The 13,844-nt window shown below is 41.1% G+C and overlaps 1 protein-coding gene across 1 annotated transcript in view; it reads right to left on the bottom strand.

The window, feature by feature from the left end:
* kif6 (kinesin family member 6) overlaps positions 1-13,844 on the bottom strand; it is a 76,282-nt gene that overhangs the window by 47,118 nt on the left and 15,320 nt on the right. The window contains exons 6-9 of the mRNA XM_026151361.2: positions 11,198-11,327; positions 7,694-7,900; positions 5,744-5,887; positions 5,385-5,471 (exon numbers count right to left, since the gene is read on the bottom strand). Of these exons, the coding sequence (XP_026007146.2) occupies positions 5,385-5,471; positions 5,744-5,887; positions 7,694-7,900; positions 11,198-11,327 (568 nt within the window). The remainder of the gene's footprint in view (positions 1-5,384; positions 5,472-5,743; positions 5,888-7,693; positions 7,901-11,197; positions 11,328-13,844) is intronic.

Genomic DNA, 13,844 nt, shown 5'->3' with positions numbered 1-13,844 from the left:
TAATATGAGAAACACTACTGATCAAAAAAGGTGTTTTTATTTAGAGCAAGAAGCCTCGTTCGAGTGATTTACACTGACAGCAGTATGCTTGTTTATCACTGAGAACCAAGGCTCCTAGAGAGATTTTTTTGATTAAAGAGGCTCAATAACAAAAGATAAAAGTGAATTCACCACCACAACCTTTACTCTCTGGAGATAAGTCTGCCTCTTTTGAAAGGCTCTATGCCTAAAGAGGTCAGTCTAAGCAGCCTCGTGTCAGTCTAGCAGAGGATTAACTGCCATCTGGCTACCTAACACGTAAAGGATTAGTCAGTCAGTGATCACAGATTTGGACACTGCTCATCTCATGGGACAGTGTCAGTTCAGCTTGGTTTCATGAATGTGTTAATGCTCTATTAACTCTGATTAATTCACTAAAACGCGAGATACCAGTGACTCTGGTGATACTGGGGATAATGGTATGATGAGACATGATTTGGTTAATCGTTTAAGGTCCTCTGAACTAATACTGCCAATCACCCACAAAAACATTTTAAACAGGAAATGTGCTTCTTATCCTTAAAGTGTCAGACTGATCAGGGAATTGGCTCCACACGAGGAAAAGATTTGTGTGCAGAAAGAGAACAAATTGTTACAACTTACAAAAGATTTTACTGCATGCTTGCATCATCTTAACACCAAAAGATAGATAAACATTTGACTCTGTGATACTTTGATCAGCAGCAAATTCATTTTTTATCCATTATGACCGTGTTTCTCTATAAAAGTAAAAAAAGAACCTCTACTTTGCAGATGTGTAATAATGCAATGACATGGGACCAATTCACCACAACAGTTACATTGTGCATAGGCAGTACAATATTAAACAGAGAGAAGAACACTAATCAGGTGATTTCCTATGAGCAGCACTTGGGGACAGTGGGAAGGAAAAACTCCTTTTAACAGGAAGAGCTCTCCAAAATAACCAGGTTGAAGGATGATGAGCAAGAGGTCAGAGGTGAGTCCAATTCTCATGTGCCACGACCTAACGTAAAGTGCTATGGTAAACTGAAAATGTAGATCCGGACAGCAAAAACATTGTGAATGACTGGCTCAATAACTTGGTATTTACACACTGGAAATCTGTTCAAAAAGAGGAAACAGTCCCAAAAGAGAAAAACAGAGACATGCAATTACATGTTAATGGTGGGGAAAATAGTCAGTCAATGGATCATGAAATTACTGAAATGAAGCCAAACCCACTGTAATAAAAATTTTACATAAATCCCCAAATGAAACAACACACTAAACCCTCTAAAAACACAAGTGGCCATTGTTCTTTTTGCTAAAACCCCCTTACTTAAGGGTAAATCCTACTTAAATATCTCAACAGCAAAGAGCAAAGGGAATAGAAATTAGCGACTGTGTGCAAGTGTTAGTCAGTGCCACTCCTGACACAGAACTGCTAAAGAGTTAAAGGTCAGTGAGAATTAAATCAAGGACAAAGGTCAGACTGAGTGTCAACCTCAAACTGAAAAGCCAAAGCAGCCAGACACTCGAACACAACTTGAGACGCTTCTGAAAAGAAACAGATCTGTTGTGTGTTTTTGGAAAGGCGTGACTTTGCTGTTTCAACCTCGATCACCCCACATCATCCCATCCCTGTATTTATTGTATGCTTTAACACCAAACACCACATCTGACCACTCTTCACCAGAGCCGCTCCCTGTATCTCCTTTTTGGAGCTCGTGGTCTGATGTAATTCTTCCAGCTGCATCCCCAAAAGCTGCCCACCAGTTGTTGGTCAGCAGAATTGCGCAGTCTATTTCAGAGCGCCAAGCCCACACTGGCACCACAGTTTCAGGGCAGGCTCTGAATAAAAACGGACTCAAACCATGTGACTGATGATGTCAGCAAACCCTATGGAAACCCAACAACACAAATCTGATGATAGAAGAAACATCTAGATGTTCATTTTCCCTCTTTCTCTCTACCTTTATGTCTGTCACAGTCTATGTACTGACAAACACAATTAACTTTGAAACATTAAACAGGCCTAACTTTAAATTATACCTCCTCTTCTTGAAAACATACCCTCTATCCTGTGCACATAACCACCCACACTAAAGTGTAAGCACTGCAGTATAACCCGCAATATAACCACAGGTTACACCTTAAAAATGTATATGTGCAGCGTTACGCAGTATGCCACTCACAAACATGCTGCTATTATGGGGCCTCTTTTATAAAGGAAGATTAGGCAAAATTTCCCATTACAACTAACTGTGTGCTAGGTTTTCATCCTCCACAACAAAATGCGAACACATGGGCTGAATTTCTTGTGTCATATGGCACTACTTTGGTATTACAGACTAAAACAAGAAGCACTGCACTGAACCAGTGATTCCCAAGCAGGAGTAAGAGTAACCCAAGGGGTATACTACTAAAGCACCAACTTGGGGTACAGCTAATCAGAGCTGTCTTTTAAAGCTGGATGTTGCTTGCGTTTTTGTGAATACTGGCTTTAAGTTTAAGAGGGCCCCTAAGTTAACCTCTGCACAAATGCATAACCTCAAGCCAACATTTTTAACCCTTTTAAGAATTAAAGAAATATAAATAATGGGAGCATTAACACATAAATGCATCAGTGCGATGTGACTGTTACAATAGCTGCTGACAATCTCCACTGATGAATGCAGATTGGGATCAGCCGGGTCTAATTGAAGGATTAACGCCAACATCAGTGCTCTTAGAGGAACTAACCGATGCAGCCTTATATGGTGCGGCCACTGTGGCTGACTTAATCATCATCACAGGTCACTTTCAACACCTCATTCTTTGCCTGTCAGTGAGAGACGTGTTCAGTGTTTTGTCTGGTCTGGCTGGTTTCCTGCTCCTCAGGATTTGAAGCCTGTAGGCTACAGTATAGGACCAGGACCAGACAAATCATTGTGAAAAGCAAACTTCAGGTTTTAAATCACCAAAGCCAGCGACTCCAAGACACAGTGCGCCTTCAGACGGGGCAGGCCAAAAATTGGAGTCAGTGTGTCCCCCCCAAACCACAATAAATGACATCACTCTATTCTGCATGCTGCGCTGCTGCTTGCTTTGCATTTTCCTCAGTAAACTGGGCCGAGAGATAGATGAGACAGAAGCAATGAACATAAAATGAGAAATACACTAAAAATCCATAAACAGAGACAAGAGGTTTGCCCATGGAGGTTGGGTTTGCCTGGAGCTGTAACTGTGCCGGACCCGACTGGGAGCAGCCAGACACTGTCACAATTACTGAGCCGGCCGCAGACTCTCTTAAAAATACCTCTGTGGGGTTTGCAAGTGGCCAGCCAACTCTTAGCAGCAGCAGTAATACAGTAGCTGTCGATAGGTTGGGAGCAGAGGAAGTATATACAGGAGTGATGACTCGCTACCATATATCTGCCCATTAGGCCTTTTTAACAACTACCAGGTTTGCAAACTGCAACAGTGGAAGGTGTGACAGGTATTCCAAAGTATCTAGTATAACTAGAATTACTATTTTGTTACTGTTTTTGAGAATTTAAATAAATTATTTCTGTGAGGCAAAGAGTAGCTTTGTTAAGAACAGTGTTATATAGTTTACCACAAATAGTGAAGGAGGGGCATCGTGCCAGAGGTTAACCTGGCTGTGATTATGTGATTTCCTATTATTAGTGAATGAAATAACAACAAAAAAGCCCCCAAGAGCTCAAAGCAGTCTCTAGGCTGCATTACCTTTTAAGCTAATAGTTGTTATGATCCTGGGTCGGTGATCCAGCATTTTGGTTTTTTGTGTTATCATTGAGCTTTGTTTTCTTCTAGGTTTTGACTGATAGGTTGATGGTTTGTTTTGTATTTCTAGTTCTCAGGTCCCTGTTTTCTGTCCCCTCTGTGTAGTTTCAAGTCTGTGCCCTTGAGCCAGGTGTATTTCTTGTTTTATTGTGAAGGTCCGTGTCTTATGTCAGTGTGTTGACTTTGCGTTTCCTCGTGTCTCCTTAGGTCTAATTTCTTCCGGCTGTGTTCCCACCTGTTCCTCGTACCCTCATGTTCTTGCCTGTGTATTTATAGCAGGTGTCCCCAATCCCAGTCCACGAGGGCCGGTGTCCCTGCAGGTTTTACATTTCACCCTGGGTCAACACACCTGAATCATATGATTAGTTCATTACCAGCCCTCTGGAGAATTACAAGACATGTTGAGAAGGTAATTTATCCATTTAAATCAGCTGTGATGGATCAAGGACACATCTAAAACCTGCAGGGACACCAGCCCTCGTGGACTGGGATTGGGGACCCCTGATTTATAGTGTCCACTGTAAGGCACTCCTCTCCTCCTGATGAGCCCTGTTTTTTTTGTTAGTTTTTGTCCTGTGTTGCTACTTATTTGTGTAGAGTTTATATCCCCTGTAGGCTTTGTTATTATAAGTAAATTAAATGAACTGTTATCAGGTATGTGATTAATGAGTGTATTTTAGGGATGAGGTTAGGGTTAGGGCTGAAATACATAGCTGGATTGTGTATTACCGCGGGACTGTCATTCTACTAGATTTCATCCATAACCCGGCATGTAGCATAAGAACGCGGACGGTCACCTTTCACGTTCCTCAGGAACGCCGCGGGACTTGACAAATCGTCAGTATATAATGCCTCGGGAGTGAGAACGGGCTGCCACTCTACACCCCTACAAGTTTTAATCAGAATTTATTCAAAACTTCCTGAGGTATTGCTTATTCCTTGCTAAATTAATAATTACCAGTACCACCCGTGAAAAAGTATTATTTGTTAATCCCAAATATATAGATACCAAATAAAAATAATGATGTTCAGCCGACTACCCACTCTTGGTTTAAAAAAAAAAGTCTCCTCATAACTACATCTGGGGAAACACTACTCAGTGAGGAGTGCAATGTGTAATTTCTGCTTCCTTGCATGACTGTGTGAAGGACATATGTATACACCAGCTGAATATTTTCTCAAGAGGCTGGGAATTATTGGGAGAGAATATGCCATAACAGAATTGGAGGCATGTAAACAAGACAGAGAGAGATTGCAAACAGGACGTGTGAGCAGTCTAAATATCACAAGATGGACGGGCGTCCACATGTTGAGGGTGGAAAACGGCTTCTTTCAGACTGACTGTGTCACAATGGAAAAACTAACTTGGTGCTGGAAACCCAAAGAGGACACTTAAGCACATGGTGGGTTACACTTAGTTTAGAAACTGGATTCTCACTGCTGTTCATTTGCCGATCAATTTAAGGTCTGGAAGCTTAAGGGAGGGTCTGGCCAAAATAAAACGGCACATTAAGTCATGGATCTGTGGTGTGATTGTGCAGCTCAGCGTCAGAATTCCGAGGGCCTGGCGAAGCAGCGCGAGCGTCTGATTGTCTCACCAGCGCAGGATCCAGTTCTTCGTTCAGTATCGCCTCGTTCTTGATGACAGCCACACGTTGTGCGAAGCGACACGTCGAGATGGACTCCTGAGGAAAATAGTTTGAAAAATCTGTCAGTGATCTGATCTGTCAATAGGAGGGGGAAAAATGAATACCCCTGATTACACCATAATTTAGTAATCATGTGATACTGTACATTTCCTCAAAGGAATGCATGCAGAGACTCAACAAAGGTAACAACAGTTTCTCTACGAAGCCCACCGACAAAAGTAGTGTCCTAAAACTACAATAAAGTATTGTTTTTTGAGGGAATCTAAGAGACTTGTGTCTGAACATGTCCTCATTGTAACCATGCTTACCTCGAGGTTCCTTCTCTCAACTGCCATAGTGGCAATCATGGTGGTCATGCAGTTGCCCCCAAGACTGTCCCTCAGAACAGACGTTAACATGGAGTTTCTGTAGGGAATATGGGAACGATTCTTCTCTGACAGTGCTATGATGACCTGAGGAAGAGAAAAGTGCTGACATGACTGAGAAATACCACGCAAACCAGGGAAAAGTTGGCACACGGCTCATGATTCAAAAGGCTGCCATTATTTTTGCATTATTTCTACAGTGTTAATCACATCTTCACTACATGAGACCTTTCTATCTGTACGCTGCTTACAGAATTCTACTGGCCAATCAGATATACATCTGTATGAAGAGCCGACGAGGGACGAACTGCAAAACAAAAAGCTTGAAAACAAAAATCGGGCATTCTCAGCCAACAGTTTAGCTTTTTAATATGTAGACTGGAAATGTCCACGCCCAAATCCTACAAATATGGGCCAGAGACTAAAAGACTACATACACAGAAAAAGGGTAAGAGTAATGTGTTGAGTAGCATTGTTGGGTTTATTACCAATGGGCTTAAAAAGCTTAAAAATTAAGCCACTGATGAAGTGGCAAAAATTGCAGTTTTTCTAATGGCCACTTGAAGCTGGCTCCAAAATCCCTTTAGACTTTCATGTTAAGATTTCCAACTTTACAGCATTAAAGAGCCTATTTAAAGCCAGGCCTCTTTTTTGACCTCTATGGATACGTTTTAACATTTGCAAGTGAATATTATTTATAACTGCTTAACATGGATAACTGAGATAGGTGTGCTGACACAGTCTGCCACCCTTCATCCATTAGTTTGGCCATTAAACTACATTTTTACACAGTGTTTGTGTGTGTGTGTGTGTGTGTGTGTGTGTGTGTGTGTGTGTGTGTGTGTGTGTGTTTGTGTGTGTGTGCGTGTGTGTGCAGTTGATGCCATTTGGAGCATTTTCAATGGCTTATCTGTGGTATATAGCAGCGGTCTCCAACCTTTTTTGCGCCACGGACCGGTTTATGCCTGACAATATTTTCATGGACCGGCCTTTAAGGTGTTGCGGATAAATACAACAAAATAAAACTAGTACCGGTACCGAAAAAAAGAAAATTTATTCATAACACACGTGAAAAGACCAAGTAAAAACCGAGTAAACAATAAAAACGATAACAAAATAACGCTGAAAACCGATAAAAACCCTGAAAACTATACATTTCACACCTGAGCCTCAACTCTCGCTGCCCGGTACCAAACGACTCACGGACCAGTACCGGTCCGAGGCCCGGGGGTTGGGGACCGCTGGTATAGCGCATCCAAGCAGTCTATGCTTCAGTTTAGTGAGTAAAATTCAACCATTTTATTAGTCCTTTATTTGTTACCTGGTACTCAATATGTGTGTCTGCGCATTGCATCTGTTCAGTTTATGAATGCAGTTTGCTAACCAAACTGCCTCCATTCTCAACAATGTAATGAATTGTACATCAATTGTTACTCTTTAAAAAAGCAATATTCTACACTACTTATTTACTCGATGTAGAAAGTAATTTATTTCTCTACTAGTTTTGCAGTACTCTGCAAAATCTCCAGGGATAAACTGTCAACCTGGCGGAGTGTGCACGATATCATAGGAAACACACTGCAGCCACTCTCAGTATATGAGTGCACAGTGTCTTTGAGTCAGCCCAGGGCTTCAAAACGGGCCTTCACAAATCAGTGGGAGATTTCACAGTGGCTATTTCCATCTTTTTTTATCCAGTCAATGTTATTAACTCACAGGGAGTAGTACAAATGAAGCAACTGAAGTCCTTGGGGAAAGAGCTAAATTTCTGTTTGGTATCAGTAACAAGAAAACAAACATTAAACCAACTGATAGATTATATCTTTACACTAAACATGTTTTTTTTTTATTCTAATCTGTATTAATATATAACAAAGAAAAAAAAGAGCCTACCTGTTCCAGGTAATGGAGAGAGAGGTTGATATACTTTGCATCGGTGAGCAGCTGCCCATTTAAACCAGTCTTGCTAACTCGGTCCGATCCTGCCAGATCCACCAGGTGGAGCTTGGATCGCCGCAGGGTGGCTGAACCAGGTTCACGCCTGCATAGGTGCACAGTGAATATACAGTGGGAACGAGTGGACGCCTGGTTCATGGGAGTCTGAGGATGACAAAAGTGGTCAAGTGACAAGAACAGATTTTAAAATAATGTTGCAGTTGCAGGTTTGTGAGAGAGTAATAATCCTGAATCCTGATAAACTGGCACACGTGGTGAAACCAGAAAAACAAAGGGGGGAATTAATTCTTCATTTCTGGTATTTTCCAATTCAAACAACAACAAAAAAACACGTTCCCTTTGATTCTTATTTTTTTCTTGTTCCCACTCATTTATAGATCAAAGTCACAGCATGTGCAACCAATGCGCGGTGAACACATGGTAGCGGCTTGACAAAAGCTGAGGCTGATTTTCAGAAGGCCACTGGAACAGCAGAAAGCAGGTTGAGACCAGAAGGAAACAGAAATAGAGCATGAGTCACTCTGCACAAACAAGTTTTATTAACTAGAGGAGGATGAGGGCATTGCTGACAGAATAAACGGAGGAAATGGACATTCACTGACATAGCGCTGAGCATGCACTTCTTGCAGTTTGAACACATGATGCAGGTTTTATTAAGCAGCTTTTAATTAGAAAGGAGGTATGACACCTCCTTTCTAATCTCATCTTGTAACTCTCAGTCATCTAAGATATTGACATGAGCCACTTTTTCTCACTGCTAAAAAAGATCACCATAGACAGTCTAAAAAAGCTGCTCTGACTCTGACTTACTCTCGGCATAAAAGTGCCAACACCTGACTGTTAGGGTCATGACAGCTAGTGACAGATCTTTCACTATCTTAACCCTCTGCTGTCATCCCTTTCCTCAGTGCAAATTCCCTTCACTCTACACATGTCTATCTTTTCTCCATATTGTATCCCCAAAGTAACGTGAGGCAGCTCTTATATGTTGAGCTGGGATCGCATTTCTAATAGTTTTGCATAATGGGTCAAGGTTGGGGATAGTGTGTCCATGCTAAATTAGAGAATTTACTTCAGGAACCCTTTTCCATCTGTAGTCTTGTGGATATGGATATATGTTGTGGGACCTACCATGTAGACAGATGGAAAACTTGAGGTGGAAAACAGAGCAGTGATGTAAATGATAAGTAAGGATGATTATTAAATCAGAAAAAGCAAGACAGGGAGAAGCTGGCACAAGGGAGGCTTGCAGAAGCACAGCAAGCTAAAGATGTTTAAATATAGAAAGCATAAATGCTCAGGTTATATCCTGTCTTTTGCCCTGTGGCATTTGGAATGGGCTTCAGCCCCCCTTCCCGACAGGAGGGAAATGGATTGATGATAGGATGGATGAATGAACAGATGGATCATAGTTCCAGAAGTCATAGAGTAACTTAGCATATAAGCATGCAGGCACACTGGGGACACAATGGATATTAATAGTTATAAACAATGTGTCCACAGGGGAAAGTATCCCTATTCAAAACATATAAACTATGGAGTAACATCAGTAAAGTACAAGTTGTCCTCAATGGAGTCATGTCCTTTATTCTCACACATGCAGACCTTATGATAACCTCACACTAACCACACACAGTGTCGCAGGGGATCAACAGAAAGTGGTGCTACAAACTGCTAAATATATAGAGTTTGCTGATCCAAAATACTGAGAGGGAAGCTGAAATTTGGCTATTTGTGTACAAACATGTAAATAATTTTGATTCTGATTGGATTCTATTCTGGTTCTATGCACCCAGCTCACCCCCATAAGTTGGAGGGGAAATCTGAGAGAAGAGGAGAGGTCTAAGTCCGACATCGATGTGAAGCCGAAACAGAAAAGAGCAAATGAGAGGAAACCTTTCCTTGTGAAGCTAAGGTGTGTTTTTTTTTTTTAAGTCCTGTTCAATAAAGTTGTGGAGGGGATTGTAAAGTCTCAAACCGAGTGAGCTCACTGCCTGCGGAGTGCGATGTGATCCGATGTGTCATCTATTAGCCACATGGCTGGGAGTAACAGAAGAAAGAAAGCATTGCTTTATTGGAGGGTCTGCATGGAGCAAGGACTTGATTCTGGCAGAGACCATTTGACCATGTGGAGGGTTCTTTGTTTGCTTCAGGCTCAAGAGAAACCTTCCTGTGATGAAGTCCCAAAGAGGACGAGTCAACAAAAGTCTGAATGTGGGTGGACAGCGGTGGGGTCTCCCCTGCAGCACATCGCAACCCTTTAAAAGTTTTATAATGAGACTTCTGAGAATGTGTTTGCACTGAAATATCCCTGAAGGTTTCACAGCAATTGACATAGGAAGCGTGTCAACCAAACAGATGCAAAACAAATGTAATATTGTTCAGGGTCCGGGCTCTGACACTGAGGGGGTCGCGGAAAGATCACATACAGAGTTATTTTCCACTCTTTGTGATTGTCCCACCGCCATTAATATAACCTCTTCTGAATTAGTCTCACCTGTGATCAAGTATTCTGTCCATCTCATTACTAGACTCTTATGTTTAACCTCGTCTGTTGCCAAACAGACTTGTTCTTGTCATAGTCGAGCAGGTGCTGTATTGAATTGTATTTTTATTGTTTCTAGTTTTTTTTTCTTCCCTCGTATTTTTAATTCCGCTGAATCCTTAATGTCCTTATTGCAGAACCTTTTGCTTGTTTCGTGGTTTTTAAATGCCTTTGGTGCTGCTCTCTCTGTCTCACATGTTTGTGTTACAATTCCTGTCTAGATGAGGCTCAGTGGAATAACTGCATTATTTGATGTTCATATTTTCCCTCATTTTGTGATACTTGTATGAAACACTACCTACTAAACATATTAAAAAGTTCCAGAAACTCAATCTTAGATCCTGAAACATCTACTATATTTTTTTTACTTTGGTTTTGTTTCATGATAGCATCACAGCCGCACACTTCAACATTCTCATTAAGACTAAAGAGCCTGTTTGAAACCTGATTATCCTGTTCACTTTTACTGTCTGCTATTTACTTACAAACTACCGAAACGAGCAAACGAGGTGAGATCAGCCTTTTGCTCCAAAGCTCAGGTTGCAAAGCAAAAGCTGACCCACCGCATGTCTCATCAGCGTGGGGAGTCTGGGCGTCTGAGTGTGGAAAAAAACAACACCACAACATAAACATAAATTATAGAGAGAATGCTTGGTTTTACTGGGGAAAAAAATGGTAAAAAGGACCACATGGGACCAAAATAATATTTTAGATGGGTCTTAAGGTACCTTTTAGAACGCATATTGCATTTGTGGACAAAAAATGCCTTTTATGCTGCTTACCCCGGTAGTGGTTAGCGATATTTTTGTATGCTGCCTACAATCCTAATTCTTAACACTGCTTTCATAGCATGTAAATTAAAAAGCAGAAGCCTTTATTTCCCTTTTTGCTCTTACTTCAGCGATCATACGATTGGTGTCACCAAGGAAGAGTAGATTTAGAGCCTCCTCCTCATTCACTGACTGCTGCAGGGACAGGTTCCTCAGATGGATGTTTTGGTCTTGATCCTCCATAATCATTACTTTTCTGAAAAAACAGAAAAAGAATCTTTAATGGGGAGAATTATCAAAGACAAATGACCAGAAATCAGACAAAACCCCCAATCATTCCAAGCAAAGCAATTACAAAAAAAGAATTATCTGAGTTATGTCATCCATTTCCCTCTCTTCACCAGGCGTCGCTCAGCTCTGAATCCAAACAAACCACACATGCATGTCAGTGTGGGCTGCGACCCACTTTGTGCTTTATCTATCTGGGAGTTCATGATTTGATAACAGACAGGGCTTGCTTTTAAAAACAAACAGGTGATTGGTTCTTGCCCACATCAGGCACCCTTTGAAATACGGTGCACTTAAGGAACCCCTGTGATCTCACCACATTATTTCCATCCCGCCACAGGGGCTGTGACACGATGGCTACTAGACTGACATGTCAAAGAGGGTGGAATGATACGCGAACACATGCAGACAATTATACTAACATGTGTAGGCAATTGAGGTGGTTTGATAAAACAGAATTAATCTTAATGTGATTAAAAGCTGTGGCCTGGCAGGGTTGTTTTCCTAAACAGCCACGCCAACCCGAAATATAAATGTTTATTGTATTTTTACAAAAACCGAGAATGGATTAAGGTAATTTGCAGACTTCTGGCATCGAGAGGGCGGAAAACTGAGTATGCGATGGAAATAATAAATAAAGAAGAGAATGGGGTACTGTAGGCAGTGAAAGAGAGACATCAGTCAGTGCCACAGCTTCTCCTTGAATCAGCAAGTGTGGCCAGAGCACAGTTAACGACGGGCACTGTCTATTTCCAGAAGACTGTGATTTGTGGGTATCTAAACCTTGAGCTGGATTCTCTGTGAATGGAGAGGAGAAACCTAAATCGAGCAAGTACATGAAAATACTGGATAACACTCTCAGAAACAGAGGTGACAGTAAAAGTCTATTTTTGCCTCTACATGGGTATAACCTAATTACTTAACTTTTCTGAGAAAAAAGGAACATGCAGGAACACATTTGCCTTGATTCTTCTAGATTTTAAGTTGCAAAAGCACAAGACCGACTGTTTTCAGTCTAAGGTAGCAAAAAATAATAGTTTTGCCGTAAGTTGCATGAAATGTAATTTAAAGTAAAATGTAAGTTACATACATAAACCCTGTGAAATCAGCTGCTCTGCTGAACCATTACTGCAGCCATCCTCAGTTACCTGTTGTATGTGGATCTTTCTGCATTCGGTTTTTAAACTGAAAAGCATGCTCTACTGGGTTAACATCAGGTGATTGTCTTGGCCTTTGAGTAGCATCACATTTCTTTGCCTTGAGAAACTCTTGGGTAGCTTCTCTACTTTGCTTTGGACCATTATCTATTTGCACTGTCCAATCAGATTGCAGCATTTGGCTGAATCTGAGAAGAGCATAGACCTGTACACTTCAGAATCCATCCTGCTACTTCTATCAGCAGTCACATCATCAATAAACACTCCGCTGCATTGGCATGCCAGTGCCATAATATTGCCTCCACCATGTGTGATAGATGATATGGAATGCTTTGGATCACGAGTTGTTTCTTTCCGTCTCCGTACTTTTATTGTACCGTCATTCCCATTTAAATTCCTATTTAAATTCTTCAGTAAAAACATAGAAAGCACCCAAGGTACCAATGCCCGCTTTTGTAACTGTCATGGACACTTAATTGGTACAATTTTCTACTGAATCTAGGATATATCCCATCATACCAAATGTCATAGAAAGACTGTTATAAACAGCTATGACAACGAGAACATGAAACTGAATAGGAACATGTGAAACATGGACGTGAAGTAAACTAAACCTGACATGAACATGAAAAGTAGAAAGCAAGACTCTGTAAACTGACAAGAATTGACATGAAGTAAACAGATGACCAAACAATGAACAGAGGAAGACAGAGGACTTAGATACACAGAAGGATAATGAGGGAAGTGGACACACCTGGGGAGACAACTCTGACACAAATGAACAAGATGCCACAGGGGAAGCAAAACTAAACACACTGAACATGGAAACAGAAGACTTTCAAAATAAAAGAGGAAACATGGAGAGACATGAACTGGGACGTGCAAGCTTGACACAAGAGACAGAGAGAGGGAGCGAGAGAGGGACACAGAGGAGAGAAAATACAAACAATAGAGAGAATACTGGGTCGCAGACCTAGTCCCCTGACTATGTGCTTCAATTTACATGGAATGAGCCAGGTACAATATTGTCACAACTACTGATAAGTCCTATCATGGGTTCAATGGCAATACCTCAGAAGGTCCCACTAAAGGTAAAATAAAGTGAATGAATATAAATATTGTGTGTGACACAAACACAATAGGCAAAAAATTAAATGCACAGACCAGCGTCTAGACAGATGGAAATTAGGATTGCAAAGAAAGATGGAGGCAAAGTAAAAAAGAGGATCACGACGGAAAGGAACAAACAAACAAGAAAAAGGTTCTGAGTAAAGCAACAAAAGAGCCCATGAAATCCTGCAAACAAATGGCAGATGGACAAAAAAAGA

The sequence above is a fragment of the Astatotilapia calliptera genome, chromosome 19, assembly GCF_964374335.1.
Source record: "Astatotilapia calliptera chromosome 19, fAstCal68.1, whole genome shotgun sequence".
Taxonomy (NCBI): Eukaryota; Metazoa; Chordata; class Actinopteri; order Cichliformes; family Cichlidae; genus Astatotilapia; species Astatotilapia calliptera.
Note: the sequence above shows the minus strand (reverse complement) of the source record. Positions and strands in the feature narration are given on the sequence as shown.